General features: G+C 36.7%; 2 protein-coding genes across 2 annotated transcripts in view; both read left to right on the top strand.

Moving 5' to 3' along the window:
* LAMA3 (laminin subunit alpha 3) overlaps positions 1–15,339 on the top strand; it is a 272,254-nt gene extending 256,915 nt beyond the window's left edge. Inside the window, exons 61-77 of the mRNA XM_063451472.1 lie at positions 861–994; positions 1,553–1,700; positions 2,703–2,825; positions 3,574–3,710; positions 4,488–4,605; positions 5,024–5,164; positions 5,785–5,915; positions 6,464–6,598; positions 6,817–6,970; positions 7,418–7,587; positions 8,292–8,481; positions 8,959–9,099; positions 9,852–10,011; positions 10,117–10,247; positions 11,821–11,911; positions 14,519–14,638; positions 15,002–15,339. Of these exons, the coding sequence (XP_063307542.1) occupies positions 861–994; positions 1,553–1,700; positions 2,703–2,825; positions 3,574–3,710; positions 4,488–4,605; positions 5,024–5,164; positions 5,785–5,915; positions 6,464–6,598; positions 6,817–6,970; positions 7,418–7,587; positions 8,292–8,481; positions 8,959–9,099; positions 9,852–10,011; positions 10,117–10,247; positions 11,821–11,911; positions 14,519–14,638; positions 15,002–15,147 (2,370 nt within the window). The 3' untranslated portion in view covers positions 15,148–15,339. The remainder of the gene's footprint in view (positions 1–860; positions 995–1,552; positions 1,701–2,702; positions 2,826–3,573; positions 3,711–4,487; positions 4,606–5,023; positions 5,165–5,784; positions 5,916–6,463; positions 6,599–6,816; positions 6,971–7,417; positions 7,588–8,291; positions 8,482–8,958; positions 9,100–9,851; positions 10,012–10,116; positions 10,248–11,820; positions 11,912–14,518; positions 14,639–15,001) is intronic.
* A 2,043-nt stretch (positions 15,340–17,382) lies between these two features.
* The window catches only part of TTC39C (tetratricopeptide repeat domain 39C), a 125,582-nt gene continuing 120,285 nt past the window's right edge, over positions 17,383–22,679 (top strand). Inside the window, exon 1 of the mRNA XM_063451471.1 lies at positions 17,383–17,433. Coding sequence (XP_063307541.1) covers positions 17,383–17,433 — 51 coding nt within the window. The remainder of the gene's footprint in view (positions 17,434–22,679) is intronic.

Here is a 22,679-nt window from a genome sequence, read left to right as displayed (position 1 = left end):
GATTTTTTTATGTGTGTTAGTTATTTGTTTGGGATGGGGTTCAGTTATTTGTACCTTTGGTATCTATAAAAATAAATTACAGTACCTTTAATTCTAAATTACAGAAATATCAATCTTCCAAGGTTATTCACTAAACACAGAATTTTAGCAAATTAAGTCTCAATGGCGAAAGAGAGATTTAAAAAACCCTACAATTCAGTTATAGTCACACCCTGGCTTTTTTGGATCTATTTTGCCATTTGGATTTAATTAGTGAATATGTGGCCTTTGGTGAATAACACTCTTTATTTTTATCTCTTCTAAAAGCGGCACTGTCACCGTTTGGGTACTTTGCCGAATTTGCAAAGACTCCCGACGGTGACATCGCTGCTGGGAGTCCAGTGGCTGGGGGGAGCAGGGAAAGGTGAGATCTACTTATTTGGACCTGTCGCTCACAGGAGCCGCCATCTTCGCCAGGAGAGACATTACTGCGGTACTCGCCCATGTGCGAGAGTAAAGCATTGGGGTTTATGGAGGATTCTGTAAAACCATGGGATCCTCCATAGATAAAGACAATTCCCTGCAACCGTCACTGGTAACTGCTGGGGGTGGATTGACACTTCTAGATGGAAGTAGCTCCGCCAAGTGTCTAGAAGTGTCAGGCGTAGGAAAATATTGAGATAAAGTAGCCCTTACTTTGTTTCAGTATACCTCTTGACTATCCCTAGAAAGTTTTAAAAAAAAACAGCAAGTACGTGGAATGAAAAACAATTCCTTATTTATATGATTTTATTATATTTACTTTAAGTGTATTAAGCAAAATCGTTTGAAGTAATAAGTATTGATTATGTGTAACACGATCTGTGCACATTGTTTTTCAGCCTCCATCAAGCTTGAACTATCCTAATTACAAAGGATGCATTGAATTTGATTTCCTCAACCAAATTGGAATCAGCTTGTATAACTTCAAAAAAACGTTCAACCTCAACACTACCGAGGTTGAGCCATGCAGCAGGTACTGTTTATTGCAACAAAATGTTCATCATTAATGGGGAAACCTGTAGGTAGTGAGATCTGATATAGTAGTGTAGTACTGCGGGAGTGCCTTGATTGGATTGTACACTATATAGATGAAGATAAGTTTTTTAGGAATAGTTTACACATGTTTTCTGGTATTTACACTTGTGGGTTGCATGATTTGTTGTTGTGCGGTCACAGAAACATACTCTAGGCATTCCTGTCTCAGCAATTCCATAGCAAAATATGCAAATTAATGCAAAAAATATATTTGTGTCTGTAAATTACTTGTGGCCTTATTAATTGTCTAGATGTAAGCACTGATTGGCTTGTAACATGTGATTTGCATATGCAGCTATTTTTTTTATACATTGCAGACACTTGCAAGTGTCATTAAAAAACTGCAGCTTTGTGACCGAATGTTAACCATGTCATGCATTATACACTATAATTAACATATTCCATTTGTCCTATGTTCATGTAAGTTTCTGAAATTGAATTCAAGTTTTAGTGCTCACTTTTCATCTTTTGCAAATTGACTTCTGTGTGATTGCAGACATAAAGAAGAGTCCGAGAGAAGTTACTTCGAAGGCTATGGATATGCAAGATTGACTTATAGATTCCCTACAGGCAGATCTTTTAGCTATGAACAAACCATCCAATCAACAGTAGATAACGGAATGCTATTGTTTGCAGAAGACAAGGTAGATCTTCAGAACAGTACTTTTTGCATGAGAGAATTCCCAATGTGTAATCTGGCATTCCAATGTGATCAGACACCTGTTATATCAGTCAGATGTACAGCTCCTGTAAGAGAAAGCGAAGTTATTTTAAGGTTAACACAGTAAAGGAGTTTAAGCATGCGTGGGATAGGCATAAGGCTATCCTAACTATAAGATAAGGCCAGGGACTAATGAAAGTATTTAAAAAATTGGGCAGACTAGGTGGCCCGAATTGTTCTTATCTGCCGTCACATTCTATGTTTCTATGATATAAAATTATTATTTACTATTTCGAAGTTCTTGATTATTGAAATCCTACTAGAGTCTTAAGATTATGGAGCCTGCCTGACTTATCCTGAAAACCTGGCCTTTAGATTGACATTGATCTACCATTCTACTATTTTTTTTTTTTTTTAAAGCTTAGCACTTCACACAATCTCGTGTTATTAGTTGTTAAATTAGACTTAATCCTGTATTATTATTTTTTTATTATCTTTTTTGACAATTGTCCTCCATACATTTTTAACAGCAAAGCATAGATAAAAAGAAAACACAACACATGTTCATTCAATAACGCATACTTTGAAATGAAGAAAGAAACATCTTAAATCACTGCTATATGGTTAATTTCATCTAAACCAAAAGTTTTTTATTTTTCAATCCTTTATTATTTACTTGGAAGATTATTCAACGATAATTAATTGTGGTGAACAGAAACCTTTGTCTGCAAACGTCTTAGAAAATTAGAAATGTTTGATTTTGTTTTCAAACATTTGTCAACTTTTTATCTATAGCAGAAATTCCGTTTCCGTATGTCTTTGTTCTCTCATTGCCATTGTTCATTACCCAGCTTTGACTTAAATTTGCTTAATGTATGAAATTACATGCACTTTTCTTGTGGCAGATAATCGGTCTTTGTTACAATTACAAGCATGTGGAAACCAGTGGCCCAATGAATTTATTGATGTGCTATTGTTATTGCAGGACAATTACATTAGTTTAAATATTGAAGATGGTATTCCAGTGCTGAAATATAAACTAAATTCCGACACAGTGGAAGAACAAAAAAGTAATGGCGTTCCTATTAATACCGGGAGTGAGATTTTGGTAAGTCCCAGAATATCGCACGTGTTTACAAAGATAATTATTTTAGCAAATTCTCCATAGCTTCACTTGACTTGAATGTGGTTCCTGATTTATATATATATATATATAATTATAAATATGTATGTATGTATATATATATATATATATATGTGTGTATATATATATATATATATAAAGTAGAGATTGTAGCCGTATTAGTCCAGTGATGTAGATGTAAAAAACAGATAAAATTCGTATCTTGTAATACCTTTTTATAAATAAATAAATACATTTTTATTATTTTTATTATTTACTTTAACCCCTGTATCACAACTCAACTTTGAATTCTATGTGTTGTCTTGCTCAGAAATGCTTCAGACTTGATAAAGGGAGGTTCTCCCGAAAGCTTGTCATTAAAAAATTCTGTTAGTCCAATAAAAAAGGTATTACAAGATACAAATTTTATCTGTTTTTTTACATCTATAGATATATATATATATATATATATATATATATATATATATATATATATATATATATATATATAAAATTAGCTTCATGATAATACGGCTGGACACTTTAGTTTTGCATTTAGAACAAGAACATTTATTATTACAATTCATTTTGTTAAATAGAAATATTTTGTCGTATTCTTATTGCTTATGGTGTTATAGTGTGCTCTTCATACAGTTAATATGATGAAACATGTTAAGTTGCACATCGGTTTGTTTGTTTCTTACAAACTTTGTGGTTTTCTTCCATCACACAGATTTCACTCAGGCTTTCGGTTAAGGATAGATGGATACGTGTTTTCCAGTCTTCGGTGGTGATAACCGTCACCGAAGTGGATGTCTTCAGCTTCACTTCATACTACATGGGTGGGGTTCCACCAGCAGTTAGAGAAAAGTAAGGCATCGACAAGATATATTTAATTATATAAAGAGTCTCCTCTTTATATAATTATGTATCCTCCTTCATGGCATCTCATTTTTGGTGTTTTCTGCAACATGTGCAAATAATATATTATAGAATTGGATGTCAGGGTTCAGGAGGTAGGATAATAAACACATTCTAAGCAGCTTGGTTTATAGTAAAGCTTTGATGTCCAATATTGGTTTTGTTATTTTTTTTGCCAGTGGAATTGATAAGTCCCCTAATATCATGCTGATCAGCACACTTTAGAGGTTGTATGACCCTGTAGTACTGTTATTTATTTATCATTCACACCAGAGAACTCTGTGTATAATAAATTCTAGTAACAAGACATATATAAAATAGAATGATAAAGTCAGTTTGATAAAGTTAAAGGGATTCTAGACTAAACAATGAAGCAGAGGTGTGAAAATGCTATAAAGAAAATCGGAAAAAAAGCTAAGGGAATATATGGAAGTGAAGAAATATTTAGTTATTATTATTGGCATTTATATAGCTCCAGCATATTCTGTAGCGCTTTACAAAATTATCAGAGGGGGAGAATTTAACAATCAATGATACAATTACAAAAACTTACAGGAATACATAGGTAGAAGAGGACTCTGCTCAAATGAGCTTACAGTCTAGATGAGATTAGAGATGGAGGACTAGAGGTTATTTTAGAAATAAAAAAAAAACATGATTAATTGAGTTGATATGGTTTAGAGAACGAACTCTTATTTAACTTTACTTTTTTGTGACTACAAACAGGTTTAATATCAAGACTCCTGCATTCCGTGGCTGTGTGAAAAATGTGAAGACCCCTGCAGGCTCCGCAAGATTTCAGGAAACCTACGGTGTCAGTCGTAAATGCTTTGATGGGTGGAATGTAAGTTGAAATACTTGATGATTATGTAGGAAACTTAATAATTAATATGTATAAGGCTTCTCCGTTAGCAGTTGCTCTTTCAATATAGTTTAGACATAATTCATTACTTTTAGGGAAATAGTTCTGTAACCCTTAACACACAACCAGGGATTATGATCCAAATGTCGGTTGCCATAAAACTCCATAAATGTATTCTATTGACATTTAGATCAATCTAAAAACAAAATTCATACAACGGCCGGTAATTTTGCCAAGACAACATAAATATGTTGTGTAGGTGAACTGGTCGTTCACATGTTTTGACATTAACTATAGAGATGTGTTTTATTATTATTTCTTATGAAAAAATAAAATATATCCTTTTTTTTGCTGCTGTAAATGCATTTCTTAAAACTGGCATTTCTCATCCTTTTTGCAGACTGTCCGTGAAGCAGAATTTTCCCGTGGTGGAACACTTGGAATAAAGTCAGCCAATTTCCCATTCCCTGGTGATTTCCAAACTTCTTTCGGATATCAGACTCCTCAGACAAATGCCATGATGCTTACTCATACAGCACAGGTACGTATGTTCTATCTCAGGGCTTCATACATTTGAATATCAATAGTATACAGGTTGGGTTTTTTCACAGTAACACTGCCTTGAATCTTTGGCAGAAAATGTTACAATAAAATAAGTTTAGATTTAAGGCATAAGAGTGAATAATCTCCCTTCTATTTGCTATCCTTCTAATATGTATGTAATATTTACATCTATCAGACAGGAGAAGCTGCGTGTTCTAAATATGAATTGAGGAATTTAGGCAGATTGTAGGAATGGTACCCAGCCAGTGGTTGATGGAGTGGTATATTGTCAACATGTGCACAGTGTTTGACTTTGACACAGTTGATAACTTCCGGGTTTATTGATGTGATCATATTACTGCAGGGTTTCGCTATACAAATGAAATTGAAAACTTAATTCCCTCAACCAAGTTGAAGGAAAATTGAGTTGAGTTGAGTTTTTTTGCAGCATGGCAAGGTCTTTGGAAATGGTTAAAATTAAGCTGATAATTTTCAGTATGGCTGCGTTGCTTTCCTTCCTTTGGTAATGCTGTGTTCATTGTGACTAAAACATGAATCTAGTCATGCATAGAACACTTTCTAAGAACGCTAAGTAGGTTTTACCTTATTTGCCAACAGTTAGATGATTTGCGCATCTCACTAGAAGAAGGAACTGTGACTGTCAATACAAGAAATACGGAACTGCAATCTACGGAGCAATATTTGGATGGAAAGAGACATTACGTGACAGTGATAAGGAAAAATGGGCAGTAAGTATAACATCTACAATCCAGTGGATGTATAGCATGACACATTTCTTGAAAATACTGATGTGCGATAAACAGTTATATCTCAGTATGTTACATCAGTCTTTGTGTGAGACGTATGTCTGCATTCTGCATATTGCATTATTATTACCGGGGTATACAGCTTGGCATTAACTTGTATGGGATTATTAGGAAGGCCTTCTGTGTTGCTTATTATTCTATGTAGTACGTGTAGGTCTGATCACCTTTAGCAAGTCAATGTATCTGAGTAACAACTTGTAAAAGCTGAGTTATGGGTGGGTAATGCCCCAGTTAGTGAATGGAGAGGGGCAATTGTGGCCCATGTACTGTAAATAAATAAGATGGTCCTCATTATCCCAATGTGTAAAGAGCTGCTCATTGTAGGCCTTAACAAAACCTGTCTGTCAATATGCACCTGCTATCATACAATTTTGAAATGATACAATATGACTTATACAATGTACAGTACACATTCATTTTTATTACTGTCAAACATTTCAATTAAACCAACAAAAATAATATTTTCCTAGGCTCAGACTCTTAGTTGATGATGAACCAGTGATTGAGAATGAAGGATCTTCGGTGAACGTGGGAGGTTCATCCGGCGATCTGTACTTTGGTGGAAATAATTTTGATGGATGCCTCTCTAATGTTTTCATCCAAAGGTAAGTTCTGAATCTTCCTCATTGGAAAATGTGTTGATTTCTCTAAAATAACTAAATTTGAAGAACTAACAGTGTAGACGCCTACTTGTAGGGATTTTGGAGGTTTATATGTGAATATAGACATGCCTGCAGAATATTGGAAAGGGGAGATGGGCATATTTTACGTTGTTTTACATTGCATTTCACTGTTTTTTTTCTGTTTCCACTTTTTATTATAGGACAGGACAAGACCCTACAGTGCAAAATCTTTTTGATAATAATGAAAAGAAACAAGTCTCACTCGGGTCGTGCATGGTTGAGGAACCCCCTATGCCCTTGATCTTAAATGAATTTAAAGTTCCTAACCCATTAATCTTAAATGACAATGACATGGTAATTAATCAGCAACCTTCATTTTCTCTATTTAAACGGAAAACGTTTATAACTGTATCACGATGGCTCTGAGTCGGGATCATCTCTCTCATGCTTCTACATCTCTTTCCGTATGTGGTTTCTCTTCTTAGTATGGGACTTTGGGACATCTTCTTTTTTACTCATTCAACAAACAGGGGCTCCACTCAGCAACTTTACTTCCTCCTAAATGGCAGGGAATTGAGTGATTTGTCTGCCGAGGCATTAACCAAAACCACGTCATTAAGCTAATGTTGTGTTGGTACTTAGAGTGTCCCTTTAACTAATTTCTGGGGTACAAGTCATGCACTAGCCAAGAATGAGGTATTTCAGCCTCCACGTGAATACTTTTCTTTGTATCTTCCTTTTAATACTTTTGTTTGTCCTGATTTAGCATGCATAAAGTAAAATCAATTTTCTCTTTGACAGGCTTATATAGATATTATGACAAATAGGATGAATAAAAATTCTGCTTCGAGAAACGTGCACAGCTGCTCTGCTTATTCAAATGTAACCACAACTGGTGGCGCCTATCAGTTCGGAGATTCTCCAGAAAGCAGCATGCAGTACGAGCTGAAGAAGCCCATTTCACAAGAGAAGTATGCAATTAAAACTGTTTTCCAACTTCTGACATAAGACATCATTTTATATTTTTTACTTTTCATTTCTCCATTTCTACCCTTTAGCATACTGATCTACTGTTGAACTTATTTTAGAATCAAAATAGTTATCTTCCCAAGAATTTAGAAATATGTTGCATATTTTTACATGATACGCATTCATGAAGCAAAACAATGTATTGTGTACAAAAGGCATATGTTTATGAAGAGTATTTGCCCATTTCAGGAGTGTTTGGGAAGGCATGTGGCTACCCGTAGGAAAAATGTGCATTGAATAAGCTGATAGCAGTTTCTGTGCACTCCTATACAGCTTGTTGTTTTAACATTTGAATTAGGTATCTAAAACTCAAGGTAAAGAAGAGGTAGAGTCATGTTTAATTTTGGACTGAGTGAAGTTAACCTTGGTTGAGTTTGCCACCACTCTGCCATAAAAGCAACATACATTGACTTCTAGTGGCTGAAAATTGTAAAATATTTTACAAGGTTTTGGTGTGCTTGTAAGTTGATTAGACATGATCCCTGAAGCCTGGAATCTAAATATTTTAAACCCACTGGATGAATAAGAATCATTAATATTTGATCTGTCCCCTACTGACAGTTTCAATGCATCATATTATCTGTGTAGGTGGTTTACGTGCTATAAGATGCATCATTTGCTGACACTTACTCTCCATATGTTAAAGGTCTCAGTTTTCGCTGGAAGTTCGCACGGTGGAAGCATCTGGCTTAATCTTTACAATGATCGACAATTACGAGACCACTCAACTTACACTTCATATTTCTAAAGGGCGTTTTGTATTTACTTTGGGCACTAAGGGAAACAAACTAAAAATAAGGAGCCAGGACAAATACAATGATGGCAAGTGGCACACGGTAAGAACTTATTTTTAAGGACAACAAAGAATGTATGTGAAAGATAGATGGATGTGTCCACTGTAAATTATGTCATCTCAGAGTTCTGGATACATTCATAAATTACTCAAGCCATAGTCTTGTGGAACCCCAAGAAGGCATTAGTATGCAGTTTGCTGTTATGTATCCCCTATGTGTGTCACGACTTAGTCTGCCTAAAACATTACTGATCCTTGAAGTATGTATATATGAGGCAGTGGTCAGCATGACTGACTATAATTCATTTTAAACTACAACATTTAGGGCCATGTGTACAAAGATATGTTTCAAATTGCAGCAATCACAATGAAATCCAATGCAATGGTTCTGAAATGTTGAACCATGACCCAGAATTGCTTTACATTCATAACTTTCATTGTCTGCTATTTTTAACTAAGGCTAAAAATATATACAAAAAAAAATATCATTTATAAGGTTAATTCCCTTTGTTTTCTTTAGGTTGTATTTAGCTGGGATGGATTCAATGGCCGGCTGGTGGTTGATGGTCTGAAATCTCGAAAGGGAAGCTTGACTAGAAGAATCAGTCTGGAAGCAATGTCATCAGTCCATCTTGGAGGAGTCCCATCATTAAAACTGCAGGTAACTATCACATAAGAACTCTCAGGTCAGGTGGACTAATCTTCTGACAGATTATTCTATTAATCAATCCACATATGCTAATGTGAGGGGGTCTTGGTGGGACTAGAGGTTGAAAAGAAAGCTTAATTATCAGGATTTTGATACTGAGAGACTGCTGAGTCAGTATGGAGAGTCTGAGAGCTTGTTTCCAACCTTGGGCTCGTTTACAGCTTTGTCAGCAAATAGCTGCTGTAAGCTTATGCTATTAAGAGCCATTAATGGCTTCAAATTACCAGTAGGTTTGCATTTATGTAGCCTTTCACTAATATCGTTTGCCGTTACATATACCACCCACTTGCATATTAGCAGCATGGTGGTAACGCACAGAAACATACATCTGAGCATGCGCACTTTGCTGTGTGCCAGTATAGACAATCAATTAGCAACCGGCTAGAAAAAGTTGGAGATTTTGTTTCAATAAGATGTAAACTGCCACTGCTCGCTAACAATATTGACAGGCACTTTAGGAAACAGAGGCTGGTCGGTAAAAAGTAGCTAAAAGCTTGGAAAAGAGCCCCGAGTCAGTGACTAGAGACTTCAGAGACTTTAAATGTTTGTTAAAGTATTCATACTCCACAAAATATTGCCACTCTTATAGAAAATCTCAATGCATATTTTCTGTAAAACTAGCCCTTTCCTAGACAGCAGGTTTGGCTTTCAGTTTAAAAAAACAAAATAAAACACATTATTGACATTTAATATATCTTCCGCAGGGTATTCCCAAGAAGAGCTTTGTGGGCTGTATGAGAAATGTACAAGTGAATGGAACACCACTGGAAAGACCGTCTCAGGCCTCGAGAGTCATCCCTTGTTATGATGGAGCTTCTGAAAAAGGGGTGTTTTTTGCTCAAGATGGAGGGCATATTATTCTAGGTATAACACATTTCTCGTGAACTACTTATATGTTTACTACTACTTATGTTTATTTGCCATATTCCCGATAATCACTCACCTTCTGCAATGTTTTGTTCTTTTTAGCCAAGTCGTTTGTTGTGGGACCAGAATTTGAAATTGTTCTATACATCCGTCCACAAAGTCAGACCGGTGTCTTAGTCCACACAGGAAATGTATCAGGTTCCAGGCTAAGTCTGTACATGGATGCAGGAAAGGTAAAATGGCCGCAAGAGATTGTGTTCATTAACTATGTTAAATAGTTAAAATTAAAAAGGAAATTGTCTTGTCTTACAAGAGACAAATTCTGATCACCCGTGTAAAACTGGAAATAATCAATTTAAACTCCTTTGGAGACGTACAAAGAAGAAAAGTGCAAACCCTGCGATTTAAGTGCAATGTCAAGACTTGTTGAAAACAGTTAGATGTGTAAAGGACGTGTAAACATTAGATTACTTTTTACAGGAAGCATTTAGGAAGGCTGTGCATGTCACATGCAGGGAGGTGTGCCTAGGGATGTATGATCAAAGTGATTTAACTCCTAAATGGCAGAGAATTGAACAGTGAGACTGAAGAGACATGATCTATACCAGTGGTCAGCAACCTATGGCACGTTTGCCATGCATGGCACTTGACCTGTACTTGGCCAGCCTGGTCCCGACTGTACCCCAGGAAAGCAACCCACACTGCTAGATATACCCAGAGCTGCAGAAAAAAACATCACCCTCATACAAATAATACAAACAGCCCACACACAAACACACAGAGTCCCCCAAAACACAGCAGCACTGACAATCCACATACATGCACACAACCGTATAAGCAGCCTCTCACATGCAATACTACAAGCAGCTCGAAACATACACAGACACACCGCCAAACACTCAATGTGATATATCATCCACTCACTACTCTACAAGCAACCCCCATGCACAGCCCACATTAATATGTAACATATACAATACCACAAACTACTCATGAACATATATAATACATACAATATAACAGCCCAAAGACACACAAATACAATGTTACAAAGCAACTGCAGCACCCATAAATAACACCAGCACAATTCAGCAACATACACACCTCAATTTAAAAAAATAACACCGACACGCCAAGGGACTTTAAGATTTTACTTTGGCATAGTACTAAAAAAAGGTTGCCTAACCGTGATCTATACACTCAAACTTCTTCAGTGAGCTAACCACAGAGGATCATAATAGACTCTATTGTATCCACGTATATATTGCCCCACTCTCAGTGTTACAATGTTTCAAATTTGAATTGAAATAAAGTACTTACAGTTTTATGTGGGTGATTGCTAGGAATTTGTCCCTTGTAAGATAATTTCCTTTTATTTTAAAATTTAAACTGTTAGCAGATTTTTATACCACCCCCCACCCCCCTATAACTCCTCTCCTGCAACTGTCAAAAATTACCTACTAGGTTCCCAGTGAATACTTTTCTAGCAACCTCTTTCATTATCCCTACTTATACCATTTGTGTCACTATACCCCACTCCCTCTAGCATGTAAGCTCATTGAGCAGGGCCCTCAACAATAACAATTACGTGCCTCTTAGTCCACCCATTGTACAGCGCTACGGAATTTTGGTGGCGCTATATAAATAATAAAAGGATAATAATTATTACTTTGTAGATGTGAGCATGTGTTGAAAATATGAGTAGACACATTCCTTTTTTATTTTATTGTTTTAAGAAATCACACCTCTGCTTCAGTATAGACTGGATATGCTCTTACTGATCTGTTTTATTTTTTTGTGTTTCAGGTAACGCTTTCTGGGAGCCAAGGTGCTGATGAATTTCAGGTTTCACTCACACCGCTGGCACTATGTGATGGTCAGTGGCACAGAATAAAAGGTAATACATTTCACATTACTTCACAGACACCACACTGAATGTCCATAACAGATTACGGTATTAAAAACACAAAACATTTTTCAAGTTACTGGTGTTCGGAGTGCTTGCACAGACTATACTTTTTTTTATTCTGAGCTTCCTTTTAATTTTAGACAAATAATTGGCATTCAAGTTAACCCTTTCATGACAAATCCCATTACACCAGGGCATGCCCAACACGCAGTATGTCATGAAGGGGTTAAAAATCCAAATTAAATAAGTGGACCATAAAACATTAAGGAACGAGATGGCAGATAAGATTAGACCACAGACAGAAGACAAACATTTTTTTTTTTTTATAAAGGAAAGGTCAACACTGTTGCTCTTTGATAAAACACTGTATACTTTGAACTTTATTTAGGATAACTTGGCAGCTTATTTTAGGATAAATGGATCTAAAGTCCCGAGTGTACCCATGGCTCCAAAATTTATCTTTTGTCCCTTTTTATGTCCTACTGGTTGGTTTTCCCAGCTTCCACCTTACAGTGTTCCACTGCCCAGGCTTTACCACATTTGATCGTGTTAAAACTTGGATTTGGAGGTTTTACTATTTGTTTTACACAACATACTTTAAGGGACACTATAGTTACAAAAACAACTTTAGCTTAATGAAGCAGTTTTAGTGTATATATCAGGCATAGGCAACCTTTGGCACTGTATGTGTTTTGGACTACACCTCCCATGATGCTTTGCCAGCATTATGGGTGTAAGAGCATTATGGGGGATGTAGTCTACAACATCTGGAGTGCCGATGGTTTCCTATCTCTGGTATAGATCATGCCTCTGAAGTATCACTGCTCAGTTATCTGCCATTTAGGAGTTAAATCACTTTTGTGTCTGTTTCTGTCTGTGGCTCAGACAGACTACATGGAAAAAAAAAAAAGTTTTGCTTTGAATCAGATAGTAACTTGCTTTAAATATTCGTATTATTTGCTTTCTATATTGAACTTTAATAAAATACAGGATCTAGCAAGCTATTAACAGAGCAGGAGATAATAAATGATTGATTAAACAGAATTTGCAATCACAGGTGAAACTAGAAACCACAGGGCCCCGGTGCAAAAATTGCCCTGGGGCCCTTCCGATATATCTACCCCCCAACCCATACATCCCTGCCCCCCATACATCTACCCTGCACGCCATACAACCCCACCCTCCCCCACATCCTTGCCCCCACGTCCATGCAGACAATACACATCAATACACATGCAGACACACACACACAGCTGCGATCCCTGCGATCGCAGTAGTTCCGCCAGTGTTTGCAATAAAGGAAGTGTAAACGTTAGATGACTCTTTACAGGAAGCATTTAAGAGGGCTGTACAAGTCACAGACAGGCAGGTGTAAATCAAAGGGATTTATCTCCTAAATGGCAGAGCATTGAGCAGTTAGAATGCAGAGACATGATATATACACTCAAAGTGATTGAGTGTATAGCCGTGGCATATGTGGGCGCTGTATAAATGACAATAATAATAATCTGCAGGTGTTTTGCTGTAAGTCTCACTCTTTAGAGCCTTTGTAAGATCTTCACTTCAGATTCCCAATCAACTTCCTGGCTTTAGCGAGGCTATTATAAGACTTCCAGACTCTTGGTTTTAAGTCATTGAAATGCAGCTTTGTGTATGTGTTTATATAGTCATTATCCTCCTAGAATGTTAGCTTTCATCACAGTCCCAGGTGTCTTAATACAGATTATCCTCTAGAATTGCCCTGTATTTAATACAGATTATCCTCTAGAATTGCCCTGTATTTGTTGCCATCAAACTTGTCCTCAAACAGTACCAGTTTCCTAGTTACTACACATAAAAAACATCACCACAACTAGATATGTACATGTTTTTTTGCTTTTTTATGTGTGTCAGAACTAAAACTATTTAACATCTTTAATCCAAATTAAATACATTTTAATTCCAAGTTCTAAAATACAAAACACAACATTTTAAATATTTTATGTTACTTAATTATATTATTTGTTTTGCAAGATTTAATATAAGGCTAAAAATCTTGCAAGCAAACCAACATTTCACAGGTAGCGCACATACAAAATACATTCTCTGCTTTCACTTCGACATGGATCCCTTACATCAGAGGTGTCTAAAAGGTAGATCCCCAGATGTTGTAGAACTACAACTCACATGATGCTTTGCTTGCCTTTGCAGGCCCTTAGAATGACAAGGCATTGTGGAAGTTGTCGATTTATTAAACTTCTGGGGTTCTACCCTTTGGGCAACCCTGCCCTACATGATGCTGTGGGGTGAACACATGCTGAAACATCAGCTGTCAGTTTAACTTCAATGATTACTGAAAGAGGCACAGCTAACCCCTTTGTACATTGAGAGCATTAAGGACATTTTAAGAAGGGAAATGCTCTTCTCATCTGGGTCCACTTAGTGCTATGAACAGCTGGGTGCTCCTTTTCTCTGTAACTGCTAAGATAGACTCACTGATGTGTACTTCATAATATACATAATATAACGGGGAGTAGAGAAAGATATGAACCCACAAATAACAGACATCTGTTGGTTTATTCGGCATGCTAAATCAATCATTGTTATTCTTTGTAGTAACCAAAAAAGAAAATGTATTGAAGTTGGAGATAGATGAACAATCGGAACAAACATCTTGGCCAAGATCAGCAACGTACACAAACACTGCGGCTCCATTATATGTTGGAGGAGTGCCAGGTAATATTTAGTGCAATAAAACTGGATTTATCAGTAAACCATTGCTGCATTATTTGTAATGTATGAATGTAAGGTAATCTTAACACTAACTATACCACTCTATAACTAATAAAGAATAATAAAAAAAATAAAATGAGCCATATATATGAAAATAGAATTCTGAATTATAAAGCATCCTGCAATATAAATATATATATATATATATATATACATACACTTATTTTCTGAATAGAATTCAGGGAATTTCAATCAAGAAAATATGTTAGCGTGTTTGAATGACAGCCAAGCTGTCAATCAAACTCTTAAGACAGTCAACATATTGTATGCATTCTTGAGTATTCACACTTTGTGTATATTTTGCAGCTACCTTGCAAACACCGTGGCTTCCTGTGAAGAGTTCCTTTGTCGGCTGCATGAAGGATGTGAAAATGAATAAAAAAACTATAAACTTCAGTAAAATCTCAGAGCTCAGTGGTGCTATCAGCTTAAGCAGATGTCCTGCAGCTTAGCTGACATTTTAAAGTCCAATAACGATCACCAGGAGACATGCATCAATATGAATATATGGAGCGCTGCTAATGGGTATCCAATGCTGCTGTATAAACATGAGAATCGTGTTTCAAATTGTAAAAATGAACTGTTTCAAAATACATATAAGAGTGTTCTAGTCATTTTTCCAGTAAAATCGACCTAAAACTCAACTGCCTCTACGACAAGTCGTTATTCCAAAATATAATGATTCTTAATGCTTTTTAGAAATGATAATTGTCACCATGCTATTGTACATTCCCGTATGAAGGCGTCAGTGATGGATCTATGTTCTATACGCGGAATTTGGGAGAGTAAGAAATGTTGCATATGGTGAACTAGGGGTAGGTTTTGCAAAATTCCGCCCAAAATAGCTGAGTTAGAAGACATAGTACACTTTGGCTGTCTAAACTCACAATTACCATGATAAAACCTCATGTATTAGAAATAGAGTGTTTTATAATTGTACAGAGGTAGCATTAGCTGCATGGTATGCCAAATCTCAGGTATACATTTTACTACATAATTAACTCAGCAACCCAACGTATTCTTTTTTTGGACAAAAAATGCCTTGTATTTGATGTGCCTTTGTGAAACATCAGGATATTAGCCTCTAAGGAAAGGAGTGAGAATAACACAGGTATGAATACAGCTCAATGGCTTGCTGTGTGGCACAATCCCCATTTAAGAGTAAATCTCACTTTTCTACTGTAATAGCACCATTACAAAGAAATTTCCAAATAAGTACTCATAATATATGTCCAACAGGGTTGTCCAGTGACTGTAATGCTGGGCAAATATCAATGCATGTATGTAGAGCTGTGTATTTAGCTGTGTTCTAGGCCCCATAGGAAAGGAAGCCACATATGGGCACCCTGCTTTTAGCTGGTCTGCTTTCCAAAAATATTCTTGCTTATCATTGTTAAAAAGTGAAAAATATGATCTTAAAAGCTACACCAGCTTTTCAACCCATTGTTGGAAGTTTGTATCAATTCAGCACAATCACATTCCGCTACACCCTGTACAAATGCTTTATGATAGTCACTGTGTTCTATTGATAATACATAAAGTAGAAGCAGTCATGGAATAAGAACACATATAGCACGAAATTAAGTACTTTATTATAGAACTGTGATAATAGGAAAAACAACAGATAAATCCAGAAACATACCATATAGCAAATGAATATATCTAACACAGTTAAACATCCTAGTATAAAAAGTGAACTAAAATAAGGATCTACCGCCCCTCTTGGTTCAATACCTCTATCCTACAGTGATATAGAGGCAACTTACAATGTCCATCAGACAGTCATAAACGGCAAAACCCAGGATCATTGGGAACCCAGTAATAAACCAAATGTGAATTGCAACAATGACAAAATCAAGAATCTTGTTCTTTCAGTATCAAGGAACTACAGATATGTGTTCTTATGTCAAGTTACTGTTTGTGAGACCCTCCACAAAAAAATATAAATATATATAATTAATTTCTGCACAGTTAGTGCAGCTGAAGAAAATTACTTTACAATACATCCATTTAATAGCCCTGATCGTAAAAATTCCCCATATATCTAAGATTTCAATTAATTATTGGAAGCCATAGGATAAATATTGACATTTCCTGTGTGGGGACTTTGCAGTTATCATCCAATCAAAAAATGCTACAGAAAGATATATCTTGATATTTAATTTAAACCATTCTCTCCTCTCCTCTCCTACTGGTTTTATTTGTTTTGTTTTTTATGTACATTTCATTTTCATGGTGAATTTCACAGGGCATGTGAGTCCCATTAGATTTCTATTCTACTACTGAATTTACATTTAGTAATACCTACCCATGAAGACCTGTTTTTTGAGAAGTTATGTGATTAAAATGACAGACTTGTCAGTCTAAATATTCTGACATAAGACAGATATATTTACTAGGCACATGACAGTTCTGGGACAAAACAGCAGACAGCATCTGTACTTTCCACCATACCATGGCATACCAACTTCATTGGAGACTTATTGAGTTGTTTAAACTAAAGGTTTCATCACCAATTTCTAATAAATTTAGCTGTATATTTTACGTTTAATATCTAATGGAGATCACTTGTCTTGAGGAACTTCTAAATGGCTATTTCTATATATATGTCACGGTAGTACACCCCAACACGCAAGAATAGTCCAACAAGAGACAAGATAACAAGATACGTCTAACCGGGCCTTAGAATGGCCGGACTCGACGTGGACAGGAAAAGACAGAGTCAAGAACGAGCCGAGGTCAAGGGAACAGAGAGACAGCGTAAACAAGAACTAGCCAAGGACTGGTACACAGGAGTCAGGAAACCGGTAAACAAGACAAATCAGGGATAAAGAGAAAAACGTAGTCAGGTACAAAGCCAAGGTCAAGCACGAAAAAAACCACTACTACTCGAAGCAAGCACTAAAGGGAACTGAATCAGAAACCACAATAGGGCAGGGAGCTAAGGGAAAGGTGAGTATAAATACCTAATAGTTTAATTTGATTGGCCCTTGTCATATCCACGCCCCCAAAATGTGAGTGTATGGGGAATGTGGAATGACATGGGCCAATAGGAGACCAAGCGCCAGGCGAGTCACGTGGCCGCTTCTTGAGGTCAGTGCATGCCTCCCCGTTGCAGGACCGTGCTCAGCGGGGAAAGAGGACCTCGCCCGGCCCCTGGAGAGGGTAAGTACCGCTACAATATAATGTCTCACTAGGACAAATAAGGCATACAGTATTCATAATACTGTATGGTAGCCATCCCATCATAAACCTATCCCATGAGTTTCCTTAACTTTTTTTTTAATTGTTAGTGTTCTACTTGTTCTACTGAATAATTCATTTTATTTCATATACTGTAGTTTTGGGAGATGGGCAATGTTGGACTTATGGAGCACAACAAATTAATATGTATATATAAAAAAAACTAATGAAAAATAAGCTTTTTTTTTGCACAGGGTCATCAATCCATTGTTCCCGTAACAATTTGAAATTGCCTAATTTATTGTTGTTACATTTCCTCCCTAATAATATTGTAAAGCACTCCGGAATAAGTTGGCGCAATATAAATGCCAATAATAGTAATTTAAAAAAAAAAAAAACAACACAAATTAACGAACTATAACCTGATCACTGGTCAAGGTTATGACTTTGGATAATATTTGGTGTAGTTGAATAAGCAGGTGATATCCATCATATGGCTCCGTACAAAAACATCTCAATAAAATTCTCACAGTGTCATACAAGTGATGTTTCCTCACAATGATCAAAATCCGTAACTAATATGTTTAGAGTTATGATACCAAACAACTAACCAATCTTCAGCAGGGCTATCTGTCTTTGCCGTTGACACCTGATTCTGGCGTTGATTTTACATTTTTGGATAAGCTTTACACATGATCACAATCGGTTAGAAAAACCTTTCAAATTAATTATAGACATAAGTCATCATTAAAGAAAAACTTTAATTGTTTAGTTGTTGCACTGTTTTTAATTGCTTTTATCACTCTTTATTGTATACTCACTTTGCTCTTACAAAAAAATTCATTCAATACACTGTAGCTTGTGTTTAGCACCAGTACTATTTAATTTGTCTCCCACATTTTGTAATTAGCGTAGGACCCACTGATATTGGGGTTCTTTGAAGCAGTGGTGGGCTTAACATCATATGGCCATATGGTGGAACTAAATTCCCATATTTATTCTCTTAGATAGGCGTTTTATAGTAGCCTTCTTAGTCATGAATTTTGAAAAGTCTGAGTGCGCCGTAACTATTTTTTTTTGTATGAATTTTGGTCACTGCGGCAGCACCTTTCTTGCATAATGCATCTCCCGGGTGTGCCCCCAATCTCTTCTCTGTGCAATCATTAAGAATAAGACATTTTGTTTGTAGATAAATCATTTAAAAAGTTCTCTTAAACATTGTGAACGTTTGAAAAACTTTTTAAATTGAGGCCACAGTTTGGTAAACATTTTTTTTTCTTACAAACCCCAAAAAATATATATTACATGCAATGGACAGGAGCTAAATTTCAAAAACAATTACGTCTCTGCACCTAATTTATTTCTATACATTTTCTTCACAGCTCTTTCATTAAAAAATTATCCTGAATGCAAAAATGGGATGACACATTTCATGAATGTGTGAGACTCTGCAAAACTTGTCTGACCTGATTTTGGAAGTTGATGGTTTCAGCATTTAACCAACTTGTTTGTCTGAATGTTTCATAATCGTGTAGACTACAAACAGAACAATCTGCAGTTTTTCTGCAGAGTCACTTGTTCCTGTAAATTAAAAAATAGACAAAACATGTCTGTCTTTCATATTCCATAAAAGATTAAGTTCTCTTTTGATTTAGCTTGAAAATGTCAAACTTTAACAGGTGACTTCCATTAAACAAATACTGAAATGTTGCTGTATTGTTAAGAGAGCAGAAATATTATAGTAGTGTTGACAGAAACACACACACAAACAAACACACACATACACACAGACATACAGCAACCTAACAGATAAATACATTGCATGAACTGAGAATGTCGACAGCAAACAAAGTATTCATCCAAATACAAAATCATTTTTTTCTTTCTTCAATTTCAAAACAAGTGGGAATCCCTATTCTTGATCGCTTGCCAATGATTTAATTGAATTCTACAATGAGATTTATAATTCAATCAGAACAAGCCAGCAGAGCCTTGCATACAAGCGATCTGTTTTTGTCAAGAACTGATAGGAAAATAGTGTCACAATAGCAGTCTGTATTCTGTTGCATTTTTTTTTTTGACATATCTAATATTTTCCCCAGCTCGGTTATTGTTGATGTACAGATACATTATGGTGGAAGATGTGATTTGGGCTTATAAGTAGTTGAAATGCATGTTATTGGCTCTGGAATAGAGCTTTGATTGGCTAGGTTGTTTGACGACAATTGGAGAGAGGCAAACCAGAAAGGTCAAACAAAGGTGTGTTCAGAATAGATGAGTCAAGTAAAATGCAATTGTGACTGGCAACACGTTAATGAGCTTGCTGCACGTGTACGGCTATTATTATTATTATTGGTATTTATATAGCGCATTTCTGAACAGATGTGTTTTGAGGGACTTTTTAAACAATTGAAGACTAGGGGAGAGTCTGTTTCAAAAGATGGTAGCCGCCCGCGAGACGTCCTGCAAGCGCAAGTTACCAGTAAGGGTGCGAACAGCGAACAGGAGAAGGTCACCTGCAGAACAGAGAGACCGAGAAGGGACATATCTATGAATAAGGAAAGAAATGTAAGAGGGGCTAGAGTTGGTTAGAGCTTTATAGGTAAGGGTTAGTATTTTTAATTGACACCTATGGATACAGGAAGCCAGTGTAAGGATCGACAGAGGGGCGAGGTATGGGAGGTGCGACGGGTGAGTAAGATCAGCCTGGCAGCAGCATTCATTACCAATTGTAGCGGGGCAGTTCGGCTTTTGGGGAGACCAACTAGGAGAGAATTACAGTAATCCATAGTAAGAGATTAACATTTATGTTAATGCTGTATCACCCAATCTGATGCAGATCACATTATTTTGTTTGCACAGCACTTTTTACACAATCGTTTAGAAAACCAAAAATGTGCAGCTCCCCCTACCCACATCAGAAAGAAGAGGGCAGGGAACTCTGGAATGAGTAATACCGTATATACTTGAGTATAAGCCGAGTTTTTCAGCACATTTTTTGTGCTGAAAAACCCCAACTCGGCTTATACTCGAGTCACTGTCTGTATTATGTCAATTTACATTGCCATAATACAGACTGGGGGCTGTGGGGGCTGCAGAGCTCTTACTTACCTCTCCTGCAGCTCCTGTCAGCTCCCTCCGCCTCGGCGCCGGTCCATTCAGCACCTCGGTCAGCTCCCAGTGTAAGTCTCGCGAGAGCCGCGGGGTCATAGTGCGGCTCTCGCGAGACTTACAGTGTGAGCTGACAGAGGAGCTGCACAGACCGGCGCGGAGGAGAAGGGAGCTGACAGGAGCTGCAGGAGAGGTAAGTAAACTCTCAGCCAGCCTCCCTCCCCCCCACTGAACTGCCAATGCCACTGGACCACCAGGGAAGGAGAGCCCCCCTCCCTGCCATGTATCAAGCAGGGAGGGGGGACGAAAGAAAATTAAATAAAATAAAAAATAATAATACAAAATAATAATTAAATTAAAACAAAAATAATAAAAAATAATAATAAAAAATAATCATAATAAAAAAATATTAAAATAATTAAAAAAAATAATAATAAAATTGCCCACTCCCCACCAAGGCTCAGCTACACACACACACACACTGCATTCATACACACACTGCACTCATACACACACACTGCATTCATACACACACACTGCATTCATACACACACTGCACTCATACACACACACTGCATTCATACACACACACTGCATTCATACACACACTGCATTCATACACACACTGCATTCATACACACACTGCATTCATACACACACTGCACTCATACACACACGCTGCACTCATACACACACTGCACTCATACACACACACTGCATTCATTATATACACACACTGTAAATAAATATTCAATTAATATAAATTTTTTAGGATCTAATTTTATTTAGAAATTTACCAGTAGCTACTGCATTTCCCACCCTAGTCTTATACTCGAGTCAATAAGTTTTCCCAGTTTTTTGGGGTAAAATTAGGGGCCTCGGCTTATATTCGGGTCGGCTTATACTCGAGTATATACGGTATTCGATTTTCTACACTCTACAAGACAGTTTGTGTATTTAGATTCACTAAGGGACCTACTGCAAGGTAATTTCTGTATTTCTGGTCAGACCATGGCACCATTAAATGTAAACTGTTAGTTAAAAATAATATTTCAAAAAAATTTAACTAGGTGAAAGGAACACTATAGCGTTAGGAGATTCCAATCTATATTCCTAATGTATATTCCTAATGCTATAGTGCTCTAGTAACGGTTTATGTGACTTGGCTAGCACAGCCAAGGTACTTTACTTACCTTTTCTCCCTCACAGTGCTGTTCTCCTCAGTGCCTCTTTGGCTAAGGCCATCAAGATTGATAATCTCAGCCATTCCAATGCTTTCCCATAGGAGATCATTGGCAGGCTAGTGCGCGTTTGTGGCTAAAGTTTTAGCGTGGCAGAGTTTTATTCTGCTATTTCCCAGAAGCGCTTCTAGTGGCTGTCAGTATAATAACAGCAACTAGAGGCAGCTTAACCCTGCAAAGAAAACATTGCTGCAAAACGGCAATGTTTTCAGCTGCAGGAATAAATATTGAGATGAAATGGGTGTCTGTAGTGTTTCTTTAATGGCATCTATGTGACCCCTGGGTTCCCCTTTTATTGTTTAAATTGTCACTAAATCACCCATTACTTGCCATTTTTCCCAGTGTGGAAACTCAAATAAAATGCTCCTATGAGAAGCATTGATTGAATGTTCAATGTTCTCATGCATGCATGAGGAGGCTGAACATAAAGAACGAAGTCTGACACACAG

The sequence above is a fragment of the Pelobates fuscus genome, chromosome 4 (assembly GCF_036172605.1).
Source record: "Pelobates fuscus isolate aPelFus1 chromosome 4, aPelFus1.pri, whole genome shotgun sequence".
NCBI lineage: Eukaryota > Metazoa > Chordata > Amphibia > Anura > Pelobatidae > Pelobates > Pelobates fuscus.
The sequence above is the reverse complement of the archived record's forward strand: the minus strand, read 5'-3'. Positions and strand labels throughout refer to the sequence as shown.